At 41.8% G+C, this 12,742-nt stretch overlaps 1 protein-coding gene across 2 annotated transcripts in view; it reads left to right on the top strand.

Annotated features, from left to right (window-relative positions):
• The window catches only part of LOC110505546 (feline leukemia virus subgroup C receptor-related protein 2), a 30,881-nt gene extending 18,341 nt beyond the window's left edge, over nucleotides 1-12,540 (top strand). The window contains exons 6-11 of one of the 2 annotated variants that reach the window (XM_021584840.2): nucleotides 3,234-3,344; nucleotides 3,836-3,941; nucleotides 6,034-6,145; nucleotides 6,573-6,637; nucleotides 9,605-9,712; nucleotides 11,155-12,540. In XM_021584840.2, coding sequence (XP_021440515.2) covers nucleotides 3,234-3,344; nucleotides 3,836-3,941; nucleotides 6,034-6,145; nucleotides 6,573-6,637; nucleotides 9,605-9,679 — 469 coding nt within the window. In that variant the 3' untranslated portion in view covers nucleotides 9,680-9,712; nucleotides 11,155-12,540. The remainder of the gene's footprint in view (nucleotides 1-3,233; nucleotides 3,345-3,835; nucleotides 3,942-6,033; nucleotides 6,146-6,572; nucleotides 6,638-9,604; nucleotides 9,713-11,154) is intronic. The other variant, XM_021584841.2, reaches the window with a different exon arrangement.
• The last annotated feature ends 202 nt before the right edge of the window (nucleotides 12,541-12,742 follow it).

The following is a 12,742-nucleotide window of genomic DNA, read 5'->3' as shown; positions in this document are numbered from 1 at the left end:
TATACCCATTTTGCCATGACTTATGCCATGATACAATTATATCTGAGTGAGAGTGACGAACAAAATCAACGTGGGCCCCCTGGAGGACAGGGCTCCTGGGCATGTGCCCTGGTATAAGGCCATGATTATTAGATAGCTGGCAAGACAAACTTGCCAATCAAATGATTTTCTCTGCAATGACTATTGAGTGACTGAAATAACAAGATAAAAACTGCTGATGCACAACCACATTTCGAAATTGCACTTTGTGTATTCTAGTAACAGTAAGTAGAGGCCCTGACTGAGTCCTAAAAAAACTAAAACGATTTGGTTAGGGACCCTCTAGTGGCCGCGTGGCCCTAAGCGACCACTTATGCCCAGGGCTCAGTGGCCCTTCCTTAGTACTAATGAACTAAATAAGGTTACATACACATTCCCCAACTTAGACACATACACATTGTAATAGTGCGGCTGTAGCTGGCTGCTGACAAGGCTACTGGCTAATCTTTTGTCTGATGACACCAGAAAATTCCCAGTAATTGGCTTTATAATCCTCTCAAGCTTTTTCGTCACGCTCTCTGATCAAGTCAGTCAAGCTCCGTGTTGGAAGAGGTCCAGTAACTGCTGATGAGTCAGTTAATAAGATAAGAGCTGTTAAGGTCCCACTTCTCATCTCTTTGAGAACCTTTGCCCTTTTTAATTAGTGATTAAAATGTGATTTGCCTTGCGTACAGATAACTATTGTGTACAGATAAAGACTAGTGCATACAGTAGCCAGATTCACTGTATCTACTTAATCTTACTCTACATCTAACATCTCAATCATATCCTTCATTAAAAAAACTATCCATAGCATAGGTTGACAAGGTAGCAATCAGTAATGTTGTGTTTACACTCTTGAGCTCCGGGCTATGAAAACAGTAAACCGAATATGACCTTGGATGGGCTGGGCTCTTGCTTCTCTCATTAGCCACTCTAAAGGAGTCACTTTCTACATAAATGTCTTTTAAAGCTCTCATTCAAAGGCAGGCATCTAGGCAGATTAGTTATTTTTGTTGGAAGTGGAAACCATTTAGGTTCTGGAGGAACTAAGCGTTGTATCTGATTTCTCTCCCTGCATATCCAAGCTGACAAGTTTTTATGTATGAATCCTCTCAGCTGAAGTACTGGCCTGTTGGAATTGAGGCTCCATAGTTAATGGTGCCTGAGAGGAAGTCTCTATCCTTTTAAATGCATCTATATACAGATGTAGATCTTAAGGGAAAAGGGGATACCTAGTCAGTTGTACAACTGAATGCATTCAACTGAAATGTGTCTTCTGCATTTAACCCCATTTTACTGAATCAGAAATGTGCCGGGGGCTGTCTTAATCGACATCCACGTCATCGGCACCCGGGGAACAGTGGCTGACATTTTAAAGTGGAAATTATAATCTTTAGAAGCCTTTTTAAACCTTGAATACACTACAAGTTCACAATTCCTGCTGTGTTGGAAAATTGTCAGTAACAAAATAGTGATCAATTTAAGAAACTACATCTGTAGAGGTTATTAATGTAGTCATTCAGACATCTGCGCAGACCATGTCCAATTCCGTTTAATCTCCTTTCTATTTGTTTTGGTCAAATAACACAGGTTGTTGTTTCTCACCACAGAGCAGCCATTCATCAAACACCTGACCAGATCATGAACAAACAATGAATCAACTATGTCGTTCAATTGCAGGCATTACACAACTCTACACATCAGGGAATGCTATAACAACAGCAGTGGCAGTACCACGTGTTTACCTGCAAACCTAGCCCCCAAACTCCTGCTTCATCCCCAGCAGACAGTTATCTAATCGTAGGACTAATCGTAGCAAAACATGCTCAACATTTAATGTCCAACAAGATATTGTAGCCTGTAGCTTTTGCGATTCCAGGAGAAGAGGAATAGTCGAGAGGCTTGGAAAAGAGGGGCTATATGTAGCTGAAGAAGCTCATCCATATGAACTCATTTGTTGGCTAAATATTAGGCCTAATACTGCAGTACATGTATAATCACCATGTGATCACACCATCTCACGCTTTCTCTCCTTTCAAACTCCCCGCCAGTTATTTTGGCTGAAGACAGATAAACTTCAAATCGCTAGTAGGCTAAGTTAGAAAGGTATGCATATTAACCCATCATTTAGGAGCTAGATATAAGGGCTTTAAAAATGTAGCTCTCAAAGCCAAGAAAAAAAGATGCAATGGCAGATACAATGTGTTTCCCCATGACTTTCTGTGACAACAGACAAGAACAGGACAGAACTACATACATTTACATGGAGAGAATACATGCATTAAAAGCATTTCTGTGAAGCTTTGATAAGTCTGATGTCTGACAACAATAGAATGTTTATTATTTAAAACTTTTTATAAGATAAAAGTCAACGTTTTATACTGTTAGCGAGACTTAAGCATAACACCGCATTCATGACTACCTTGGTTGGTGGAAACAAAAGTCCAGGCTTTGTTACCGCAATACCTTTCAAATATAAAGAACATGTGATAGAAGTTGACGGCATGGTAAAGTTGGCAACTTTTCATCTTAGTATGAAAGGGATATATAACACATGTTATGAGGGGGAAAATTGTTTCTCCAAATTCTTCACATGACATCTGAGTAAATCGAGCCAAAGCAGTCAACCCAGATTTCTGTTATTGATGCTCCCTTCCTCATACCTCCATGTGTGTGAGAGACAAAGGACGAAGTTGTATTAACAACAATAGCTGAGTGGAGCAATGTTTCATGCGTGGTTGTACAGGAAGAGCTTCACCATAGTAAGCCTGTTGGTGTAGGCCAGAATGTGCCAGTTTTAATAAGGGGGTCTTAGATGGTCAGGAATCTTGTTTTTCCTCTCATAGAGGATGGGATTGGAGGGGTTGACAGTGGAGCCACAGCCAGCCTTACTGAACAGTTCTGCATGCTAGTTCAGAACCTGGACGGGTTACTGGTGCTGTATGTAGGCCTACCACAGATTGTTGAGGACTGGGACTGTTCTGAAGTGCTTTGTGAAACTTATGTAAAAGCAACATCCAGATAAGATGAATACATTGCAGACTCATTCAAATCCCATATGGAATGTTGACGTGTCCGGGAGCAATGCAGCAAATCAAACTGCTTATTAAAATATAGTTAGTACATTTCTATTTACACAAGCATACAGTACATTTCATACAGGCAAAATCCAGGAAAAACAAACATATATGATTATTTTCCTCTCTCCCCAGACAGACTACCCTGGCTGTATATCTTCTGTCCTTCGTGGGAATGGTGGTCTATGCCTTCACCCTCAACTTAGGCCACCTATGGGTGGTGTTTGTAACATCGGGGGCTCTTGGGTAAGAGTGACCAAACACTGTGACCACACACAATGATGTTTGTGAATGATTTGCATTTGCTAGCTATTCCACCTTTAGCATGTCAGTTGTAATGTGGGGTGGACTAGGTTTCCTGCCCTGGTCACACCACAGGAGCACTGCATGCTATTTACATTGCAAACTGCCTCCTTGCTCTTTAAACAGCCACTCTGTGGGAAAAGGCAGACAATATCTTAAAATGTTTAGTAGTTAAGACTGTTTAAGGTCAAGTGTAGTGGGAGAAAAGCCCATGATTATGTGCAACATTAATTATTTTCCTCTGGAGTTGAATAAGTATTTTATTATTTGTTAACTGATGTATAAAGGAGATGAACAAGAGCTGAAGGTTTTAAAGGGTCTGCTAGAGTAATGCCCTCAGAGGAGATGTTTTATTTCTCTCAGCAGGCATGAAATGTTAAGTGCTGCTCTTTTAGTTTGAGTAAAAACAACACTGGAAAACCTCATGTCTTCAGGTTCTTCATGACCGGGTACCTACCGCTTGGCTTTGAGTTTGCTGTGGAGCTGACCTTCCCAGAGTGTGAGGGCACCTCCTCAGGCCTGCTCAACTGTTCAGCTCAGGTAACAGGGATCATACTTTGGGATAATATTCACCATTGAAATAGTACATCTAGGTTTGTTGTATGCATGAAGTCTATGTATGAACCTAATGCATTTTATGTACGCTTTGACAATAACAACATAGTCCCGGGTGTGAGGGCTGTCACCGACCCAGAAGATTGGGTGGTCTCGCTCTCCAAGGCCGATGTGAGTCCAGTCTGTAATCCACCTGAATGGGACTGCAGTGGAGCAGATCGAGAGCTTAAAGTGACCAAATCACTCAACTTAAAATGGTCCACACACAGTTGTGAAGAAGGCGCGGCATGGGCCCTCAAATCTTCTAAGTTCTACAGCTGTACCATTGAGAGCATCTTGACTGGCTGTATCACAGCTTGGTATGGCAATAGCACCGCCCTCGACCGCATGGACAACCCAGTACATTACTGGGGCCGAGCTCCCTGCCATCCAGGACCTCTATTTTAGGCTGTGTGAAAGGAAGGCCCGGAAAAAAGTTAGACTCCAACCACCCAAGCCATAGAAGGTTCTCTCTGCATATGCACAGCAAGCGGTACCGGTGCATCAAGTCTGACACCAATAGGCTACTGAACAGCTTCTATCCCCAAGCTATAAGACTGCTAAATACAGTGCCTTGCGAAAGTATTCGGCCCCCTTGAACTTTGCGACCTTTTGGCACATTTCAGGCTTCAAACATAAAGATATAAAACTGTATTTTTTTGTGAAGAATCAACAACAAGTGGGACACAATCATGAAGTGGAACGACATTTATTGGATATTTCAAACTTTTTTTAACAAATCAAAAACTGAAAAATTGGGCGTGCAAAATTATTCAGCCCCTTTACTTTCAGTGCAGCAAACTCTCTCCAGAAGTTCAGTGAGGATCTCTGAATGATCCAATGTTGACCTAAATGACTAACGATGATAAATACAATCCACCTGTGTGTAATCAAGTCTCCGTATAAATGCACCTGCACTGTGATAGTCTCAGAGGTCCGTTAAAAGTGCAGAGAGCATCATGAAGAACAAGGAACACACCAGTCAGGTCCGAGATACTGTTGTGAAGAAGTTTAAAGCCGGATTTGGATACAAAAAGATTTCCCAAGCTTTAAACATCCCAAGGAGCACTGTGCAAAATCTACAATGGAATGGTTCAAAAATAAACATATCCAGGTGTTAGAATGGCCAAGTCAAAGTCCAGACCTGAATCCAATCGAGAATCTGTGGAAAGAACTGAAAACTGCTGTTCAAATGCTCTCCATCCAACCTCACTGAGCTCGAGCTGTTTTGCAAGGAGGATTGGGAAAAAATGTCAGTCTCTCGATGTGCAAAACTGATAGAGACATACCCCAAGCAACTTACAGCTGTAATCGCAGCAAAAGGTGGCGCTACAAAGTATTAACTTAAGGGGGCTGAATAATTTTGCACGCCCAATTTTTCAGTTTTTGATTTGTTAAAAAAGTTTGAAATATCCAATAAATGTCTTTCCACTTCATGATTGTGTCCCACTTGTTGTTGATTCTTCACAAAAAAATACAGTTTTATGTCTTAATGTTTGAAGCCTGAAATGTGGCAAAAGGTCGCAAAGTTCAAGGGGGCCGAATACTTTCGCAAGGCACTGTAGCTAACTAAATAGCTAACAAAATGGTTACACATAACATCTGAGTTGACCTTCGTATTTTATTCTTATTTTTGCACTCTATGCACACTGATACTTCAACACACATGCATACGCTCTCTCCATAATATGCACATACCTTTACATTTCATACCAACTCTACACACCCACTCACATACACTCATCAGATATGCTGCTGCTACTCTGTTTATCATATATCCTGATGCCTAGTCACCTCACCTTACCCCTATACATATCTACCTCTATCCATCCAGTATCCCTGCACATTGTAAATATGGTACTGGAACTGACTCGTGTTATTTTTTTTGTTCAACCTTGTTATTTTTAGTATTACATTGTTGGGGTTACAGCTTGCAAGAAAGGCATTTCACTGTACTTGTGCATGTGACATTAAAACTTGAAACTTGATTGTGTTTAGAGATGATCAACTCTCATGTTCACTCCCCTCATTCTTCCAGATATTTGGGATCATATTCACCATCGGTCAAGGGAAGATCATAGAGCACTTTGGAACGTTCGCTGGGAACATCTTTCTCTGTGTCTTCCTCCTCATAGGCACTATTATGACAGGTAGTTTGCTTAACCCCTACACACATTATAGCCCTATTTTGCAATAACAGAACAGCTTTATGGTAGATTGAACTTTGGACTCATCTGCCTGCAGTTGTCATAGTGAAGCACAGTGTCCTGTTATGTGATCCACATTATATGGGGCTGTAGGAACGCATGACTCCTCAGATAATCGCAGTCAGTTTCACAGATTTTGCGTAACAGCCTTATCTAGGATTCATCCTGGAGTAATGATGCCCTCTAGTGGGTCATAGTGACCATGATTTCTCTTCACAGGAAAACGTTAACACATTTTCTACATACAGTAGTACATTTCCAACATAGTTTCCGAGGCTATACATTCCTGAACATCAATACTATATATGACCCATGCATTTCTGAATATGTTTCTGAGTAGTGCCTTACCGCTCTCATCTATATGTCACAGCATTCATCAAGTCTGACCTCCGACGGCAAAAGGCCAACCATCTGGCTGAGACACAGGCGGCAAGTGTAAGTATATCCGTTTCTGCTATTTGGTGTCAGCGGTAGGATCTCTGCGTTCCAGTTAAAAGGGATGTGATGTGTTGGATACTGCCCCTGGCTGTTGCTCCATTCAATGGACTATTTTTGTTTATTTTATTTATTTATTCGTTAGTTTACCAGGTAAGTTGACTGAGACACGTTCTCATTTGCAGCAACAACCTGGGGAATAGTTACAGGGGAGAGGAGGGAGGATGAATGAGCCAATTGTAAACTGGGGATTATTAGGTGACTGTGATGGTTTGAGGGCCCGATTGGGAATTTAGCCACCGGGGTTAACACCCCTACTCTTACGATAAGTGCCATGGGATCTTTAATGACCTCAGAGAGTCAGGACACCTGTTTAACGTCCCATCTGAGAGACGGCACCCTACACAGGGCAGTGTCCCCAATCACTGCCCTGGGGCATTGGGATATTTTTTAAGACCAGTGGAAAGAGTGCCTCCTACTGGCCCTCCAACACCACTTCCAGCAGCATCTGGTCTCCCATCCAAGGACTGACCAGGACCATCCCTGCTTAGCTTCAGAAGCAAGCCAGCAGTGGTATGCAGGGTGGTATGCTGGCTGTCTGGCTGCTTCTCTGGTGTGGGTTCCTCTTGTTTGCTGTGGAGTGGACACAGGGGTCACAAGCATCAGACACCACCGTGCTTTTCCTCAGCTCTCTGAAAACAACCCAGCTGTTTCTGAAAACATTACTTTGCACCCGCTGTCAGCTCTCTAAAAACAACCCAGCTGTTTCTGAAAACATGACTTTGCACCCGCTGTCAGCTCTCTGAAAACATGACTTTGCACCCGCTGTCAGCTCTCTGAAAACATGACTCTGCACCCCCTGTCAGCTCTCTGAGAACAACCCAGCTGTTTCTGAAAACATGACTTTGCACCTGCTGTCAGCTCTCTGAAAACAACCCAGCTGTTTCTGAAAACATGACTTTGCACCCGCTGTCAGCTCTCTGAGAACAACCCAGCTGTTTTTGAAAACATGACTTTGCACCCGCTGTCAGCTCTCTGAGAACAACCCAGCTGTTTCTGAAAACATGACTTTGCACCCGCTGTCAGCTCTCTGAAAACATGACTTTGCACCCGCTGTCAGCTCTCTGAAAACATGACTTTGCACCCGCTGTCAGCTCTCTGAAAACATGACTTTGCACCCGCTGTCAGCTCTCTGAAAACATGACTTTGCACCCGCTGTCAGCTCTCTGAAAACATGACTTTGCACCCGCTGTCAGCTCTCTGAAAACATGACTTTGCACCCGCTGTCAGCTCTCTGAAAACATGACTTTGCACCCGCTGTCAGCTCTCTGAAAACATGACTTTGCACCCGCTGTCAGCTCTCTGAAAACATGACTTTGCACCCGCTGTCAGCTCTCTGAAAACATGACTCTGCACCCGCTGTCAGCTCTCTGAAAACAACCCAGCTGTTTCTGAAAACATGACTCTGCACCCGCTGTCAGCTCTCTGAAAACATGACTCTGCACCCGCTGTCAGCTCTCTGAAAACATGACTCTGCACCTGCTGTCAGCTCTCTGAAAACATGACTTTACACCCGCTGTCAGCTCTCTGAAAACAACCCAGCTGTTTCTGAAAACATGACTCTGCACCCGCTGTCAGCTCTCTGAAAACATGACTCTGCACCTGCTGTCAGCTCTCTGAAAACATGACTCTGCACCCGCTGTCAGCTCTCTGATTAGCTGTATTTGATTACATGCCTTGCTGGTGTTTGATACAAAAACATGCTTGAGAAGTTTCTGTTTCGTTCGACATGCAACATGCATGACAAAGATGCTGTACCTTTTGTCACAGATTGTTATGGCTGCAGAGTTGTAGGAATCTACAGGTATCACACAATATCAGGGTGAAATATCATTGTGGTTTATCTGGAGTATAGAACTACAATGATCCAGCCACCTTTTATTTAACTAGGCAAGTCAGTTAAGAACAAATTCGTATTTTACCATGACTGCCGACCCCGGCCAAACCCTCCCCTAACCCGGACGACGCTGGGCCAACTGTGCATCGCCCTATGGGACTGCCGATCACGATACATCCCGGGATCAAACCAGGGTCTGTAGTGACACCTCTAGCACTGAGATGCAGTGCCTTAGACCGCTGCGCCACTCGGGAGTATATTCATCATAAGAGTGTACAATAGGCTGTAGTAAAAAATACAGCACTTTTACTTTTTCAATTACTCTCACTTGGCAGCAAAAAATAAATCATATACCAATGGCTTGCTCACACAAGAGAATGTAATTCTGTATTTTTTTTTGCTTTAATCATATAATAGATTCATAATTAACTTCAGGTTCAACTCACCATTGGCCAGTGATGTTCAGCTGTTGAAGGTCAACTTTAAATCATTAACAAGACTTTCATGCCTAACAAATGCACTCTGCTCAGCGACTATTCTTTCTATCGCTATCACTTATTTTATCTCAATGCAGGTTGGGAGCTTTACTCACTTCATTTATGGAATACTACAATAATCCCATCAATACTTCTCTTAATATTTAAAACCAGTGCAATGTCCCTTGTCTCCAGTAACAGTGCCAAGAGAATTCAAGAATTTTCTCTCCATTTTTTTTAAATTCGATGTTGAAAATGGAATGCTTGTTAGTCACAGTAGGTAGCATTGTATTAGTTGAAAATATAGCTTAGAATTTTTTTTTTATAGCGTCTGAAGAGTAAAAAGACCATATTGCTCAATTTGACTGTTTAATCCATAATCCTTTACAATTCCACTCCAGCTTTATGTCATATCCTTTCCATCCTCAGAAGAGTCCTCATTAAGAGAAGGCTCTCTCTAGAGGCAGGTGGACTGCTGGAGTTAAAAGAAGGTGTTATGGGAGGGTCTGGAAAGGGCAGAGGGATTATGGTGATAGGGATGGTGGAGGAGCCCTCTTGCCCCTCTTGTGCGTGATTCCCTAGTCGTTGTTCCAGGCTGCAGACTCCCCGTCTCGGATACAGGACTACGGGGCCACAACACCCAGCAGATCACAGGAGCAGCAATCCTGACATTCACTAAAACCCAAACACACACCTGCCAAGGTACAGGTATCAAGTCTTTGAATCTTATTTCACACATGCAAAGTGCTGTACAGTACAAAATGCAATCATAAAGAGCACTCCTATTGGGGATGTGTTGAGAATTCCAATTGAAAGATAGACATAAAACACTAAATTCACTCAATCTTTACACATTAAACCTTTTCTAAATGCTGTAGCCTGTAACCCACTTCAGCAGGGTGAAAGGTCTTAAAGAAACACATGACACCTGCTCTTTCTGTGAAAAGAGCAGTAAGAGCAGTAACTTGGATTGAGAATGCCATGTGGGACTTGCCAAAGCAGATGACAGGGATTGGTCAAGCATAAGGAGTCTCCAAGCAGGGTTGGGAGTTAATATCTGGATAGGGTACTGTGCTTCAATTACAATAATCAGTAAGACACATTTTCTGTCAGCTAAGCAGCGACTGAGGAACTGAAGTTCTGTAAAATATTGTTGGAAATGAAGTGATCATGCTGAAGCTTTGTAGAAGTATGCCACTTGCAGCTTGAGTGTAATATTAGTGCTTTGAACTATTTGTCCTTCGGTTGATCATCCTTCTCAAAGCAAAGCCCTACTATATGAGCTGGTTGGAAAACAAAATGGTGATGATTGTATGTGTGGCAGAGAGCTTTTAACTTCCTGTTTAAGTATTAGCTAATAAACCCCTGAGAAAATGTTTTGGTACCTTACAACAAGGGTCAGGGGAATCAATCAGCTTTTTCTGTTTTCCAGAGAAAGATAATCATAAGTGTATACATTACCTGTAAAACACATATTGTTTTGATAACCTAAATACATTCTAGTGAAACCAAGTTACTTAAGTGCCTGTTTGTCTAATTTACACCATCAGCATACCACCCTGCATCCCACTGCTGGCTTGTCTATGAAGCTAAGCAGGGTTGGTCCTGGTTGGTCTCTGGATGGTAGGCCAGATGCTACTGGAAGTGGTGTTGGAAGGCCAGTAGGAGGCACTTTTTCCTCTGGTCTAAAACAAATATATCCCAATCCCCCAGTGCAGTGATTGGGGACATTGCCCGGTGACGCTTTTGGATGGGACGTTAAACATGTGTTCCAACTCTGTGGTCACTGTGGCACTTATCGTAATAGTAGGGGTGTTAATCCCGGTGTCCTGGATAAATTCCCAATCTGGCCCTCATACCATCCCCAGCTTCCAATTGGCTCATTCCTCCCCTGTAACTGTTCCCCTGGTCGTTGCAGTAAATGAGAATGTGTTCTCAGTCAACTTACCTGGTAAAATAAGGGTTAAATAAAATGTGCTTAGTTTATAAATATTGAGACCCAATAAGATGTTCCATTGTTAGTAAGCTCCACCTCAATAGAAATAACACAATTTAAAGTTTTAACATAGTACATGTAGTAATATATAATATTGGAACATCATGAGGAAAATCTGATTTCTAATAGTAATGTTTTGATTCGACAGAAACAGGAAGGCATCTCACCGCCAGCTACACTGAAGGAGGTCAAGGTATAAGGAGGAATTCCAGTTGGACAGGTGTGAGAAGACAGCCCAGCACACACTGACATGTTTGAAAACTACCAAAGGATGTACACACAAACAGATACAGTACACACAGTAAAAAGCATGCTGCTTTCCCTTTACAAATGTGAAGGTGAGCACATGCACAAGTGATGAATTTGGATGAACATGTAATTACTACTTAATTGAAACTATGACATGGAGGACTCCACTGAGGAAGTCAGAGCCCAGGAATGTACTGTAGGCTGGGGCATGGACACCCTGCTCTGGCTTTAGTTCCAGTGACTGCTATTTCTACTGCCTAGCACAACTGGCTCCCCAGATCTACTCAAGCCACGTAGAGGAACTCACGTGGAACCTCACATGTTCTCCCTCTAGCAAATTACTCGACAGATAACGAGTTTGATTGTCAGGCACAACCGGAAGTATTTCAAGTTTAATGACCTGTTAATTCATATTTAAGTGTCACTTTTTGAGAGTACGCTACGAACGGTTCATCTTTTCATTTTCTTTACCTTTGTCTCCAATCTAAATCATGTAAATGTTGATGTCTGTGCATCCTGATATGAGCAGTATTGTGCTTTTTGTTTCCTGACATTTGACCAATACTATACCGTAACCAAACTTAACATTGCTAAGTGTATTAATGTAACTGTTGTATTTTTGGAATGATAGTTAAAGGTAGACTACAGACTCAGTGGTTTCAGTTGAATGGCAGTCTGTTCAGAGGTTCAGTCAAGCCAACTCACCTAGGGGTTTAACATGATTTTGAGATTGCTATCTGCCAAATAGGATCACAGAGATACTTGTGAGTACTACTGATAATGGTGAATAGGGCTGATACTGTGCCTGAGTATGCTTTAACCACATTCTTAGAATAACTATTGTATTTAATGCTCTACATTGATTTGTTTTAGAGCCTAAAACGCAATGATAACAATGTGAGCACAAAATCATTAGCGTGACGAGACAGACAATCCAATGGATTTGTCATTTTGCACAAGGTAGGCTAGTTCTGTATGTTGTATGTATGATTATTTTGGTCTGTATATTTGTTACTGAGAACTCTTTCATGCCATACTTCATGTTAATGGTGAGATTTAAGATGAAATCCCATAGTGCAGTGTTTCATCAGCTTTCTTTTTTTTTTGAAGGATCATTTTATATACATCAAATGGTGATGTCATTTTTTACTATTTCTCATACTCAGTAATGAACAACATAATTCTAGTTTTGTAAAAATGTTTGTAGATGTTGTTTGGACAAAGTGTCAGTTGTGAACAATTGTACATGGTAATCTGGTGAACTAAATGTAAAAAAAAAAACATTTAAAAAAAAGGCTGTTATTTTATCAATGGATGTGTTATACCACACACAAAATCCAGTAACATACAGAAACCATCACTGAGCAGTTTAGAAATCAAGACAAAGGCCCAATGTTGAGAGAATCCATTCAGGCACTCAGGCACTACATGGCACTCACACCAAATTGTTCATTTACATAAAACAATTCCAAATCCAGTCAACCCTA

This window comes from Oncorhynchus mykiss, chromosome 25 (assembly GCF_013265735.2).
Source record: "Oncorhynchus mykiss isolate Arlee chromosome 25, USDA_OmykA_1.1, whole genome shotgun sequence".
NCBI lineage: Eukaryota > Metazoa > Chordata > Actinopteri > Salmoniformes > Salmonidae > Oncorhynchus > Oncorhynchus mykiss.
The sequence above is the reverse complement of the archived record's forward strand: the minus strand, read 5'-3'. Positions and strand labels throughout refer to the sequence as shown.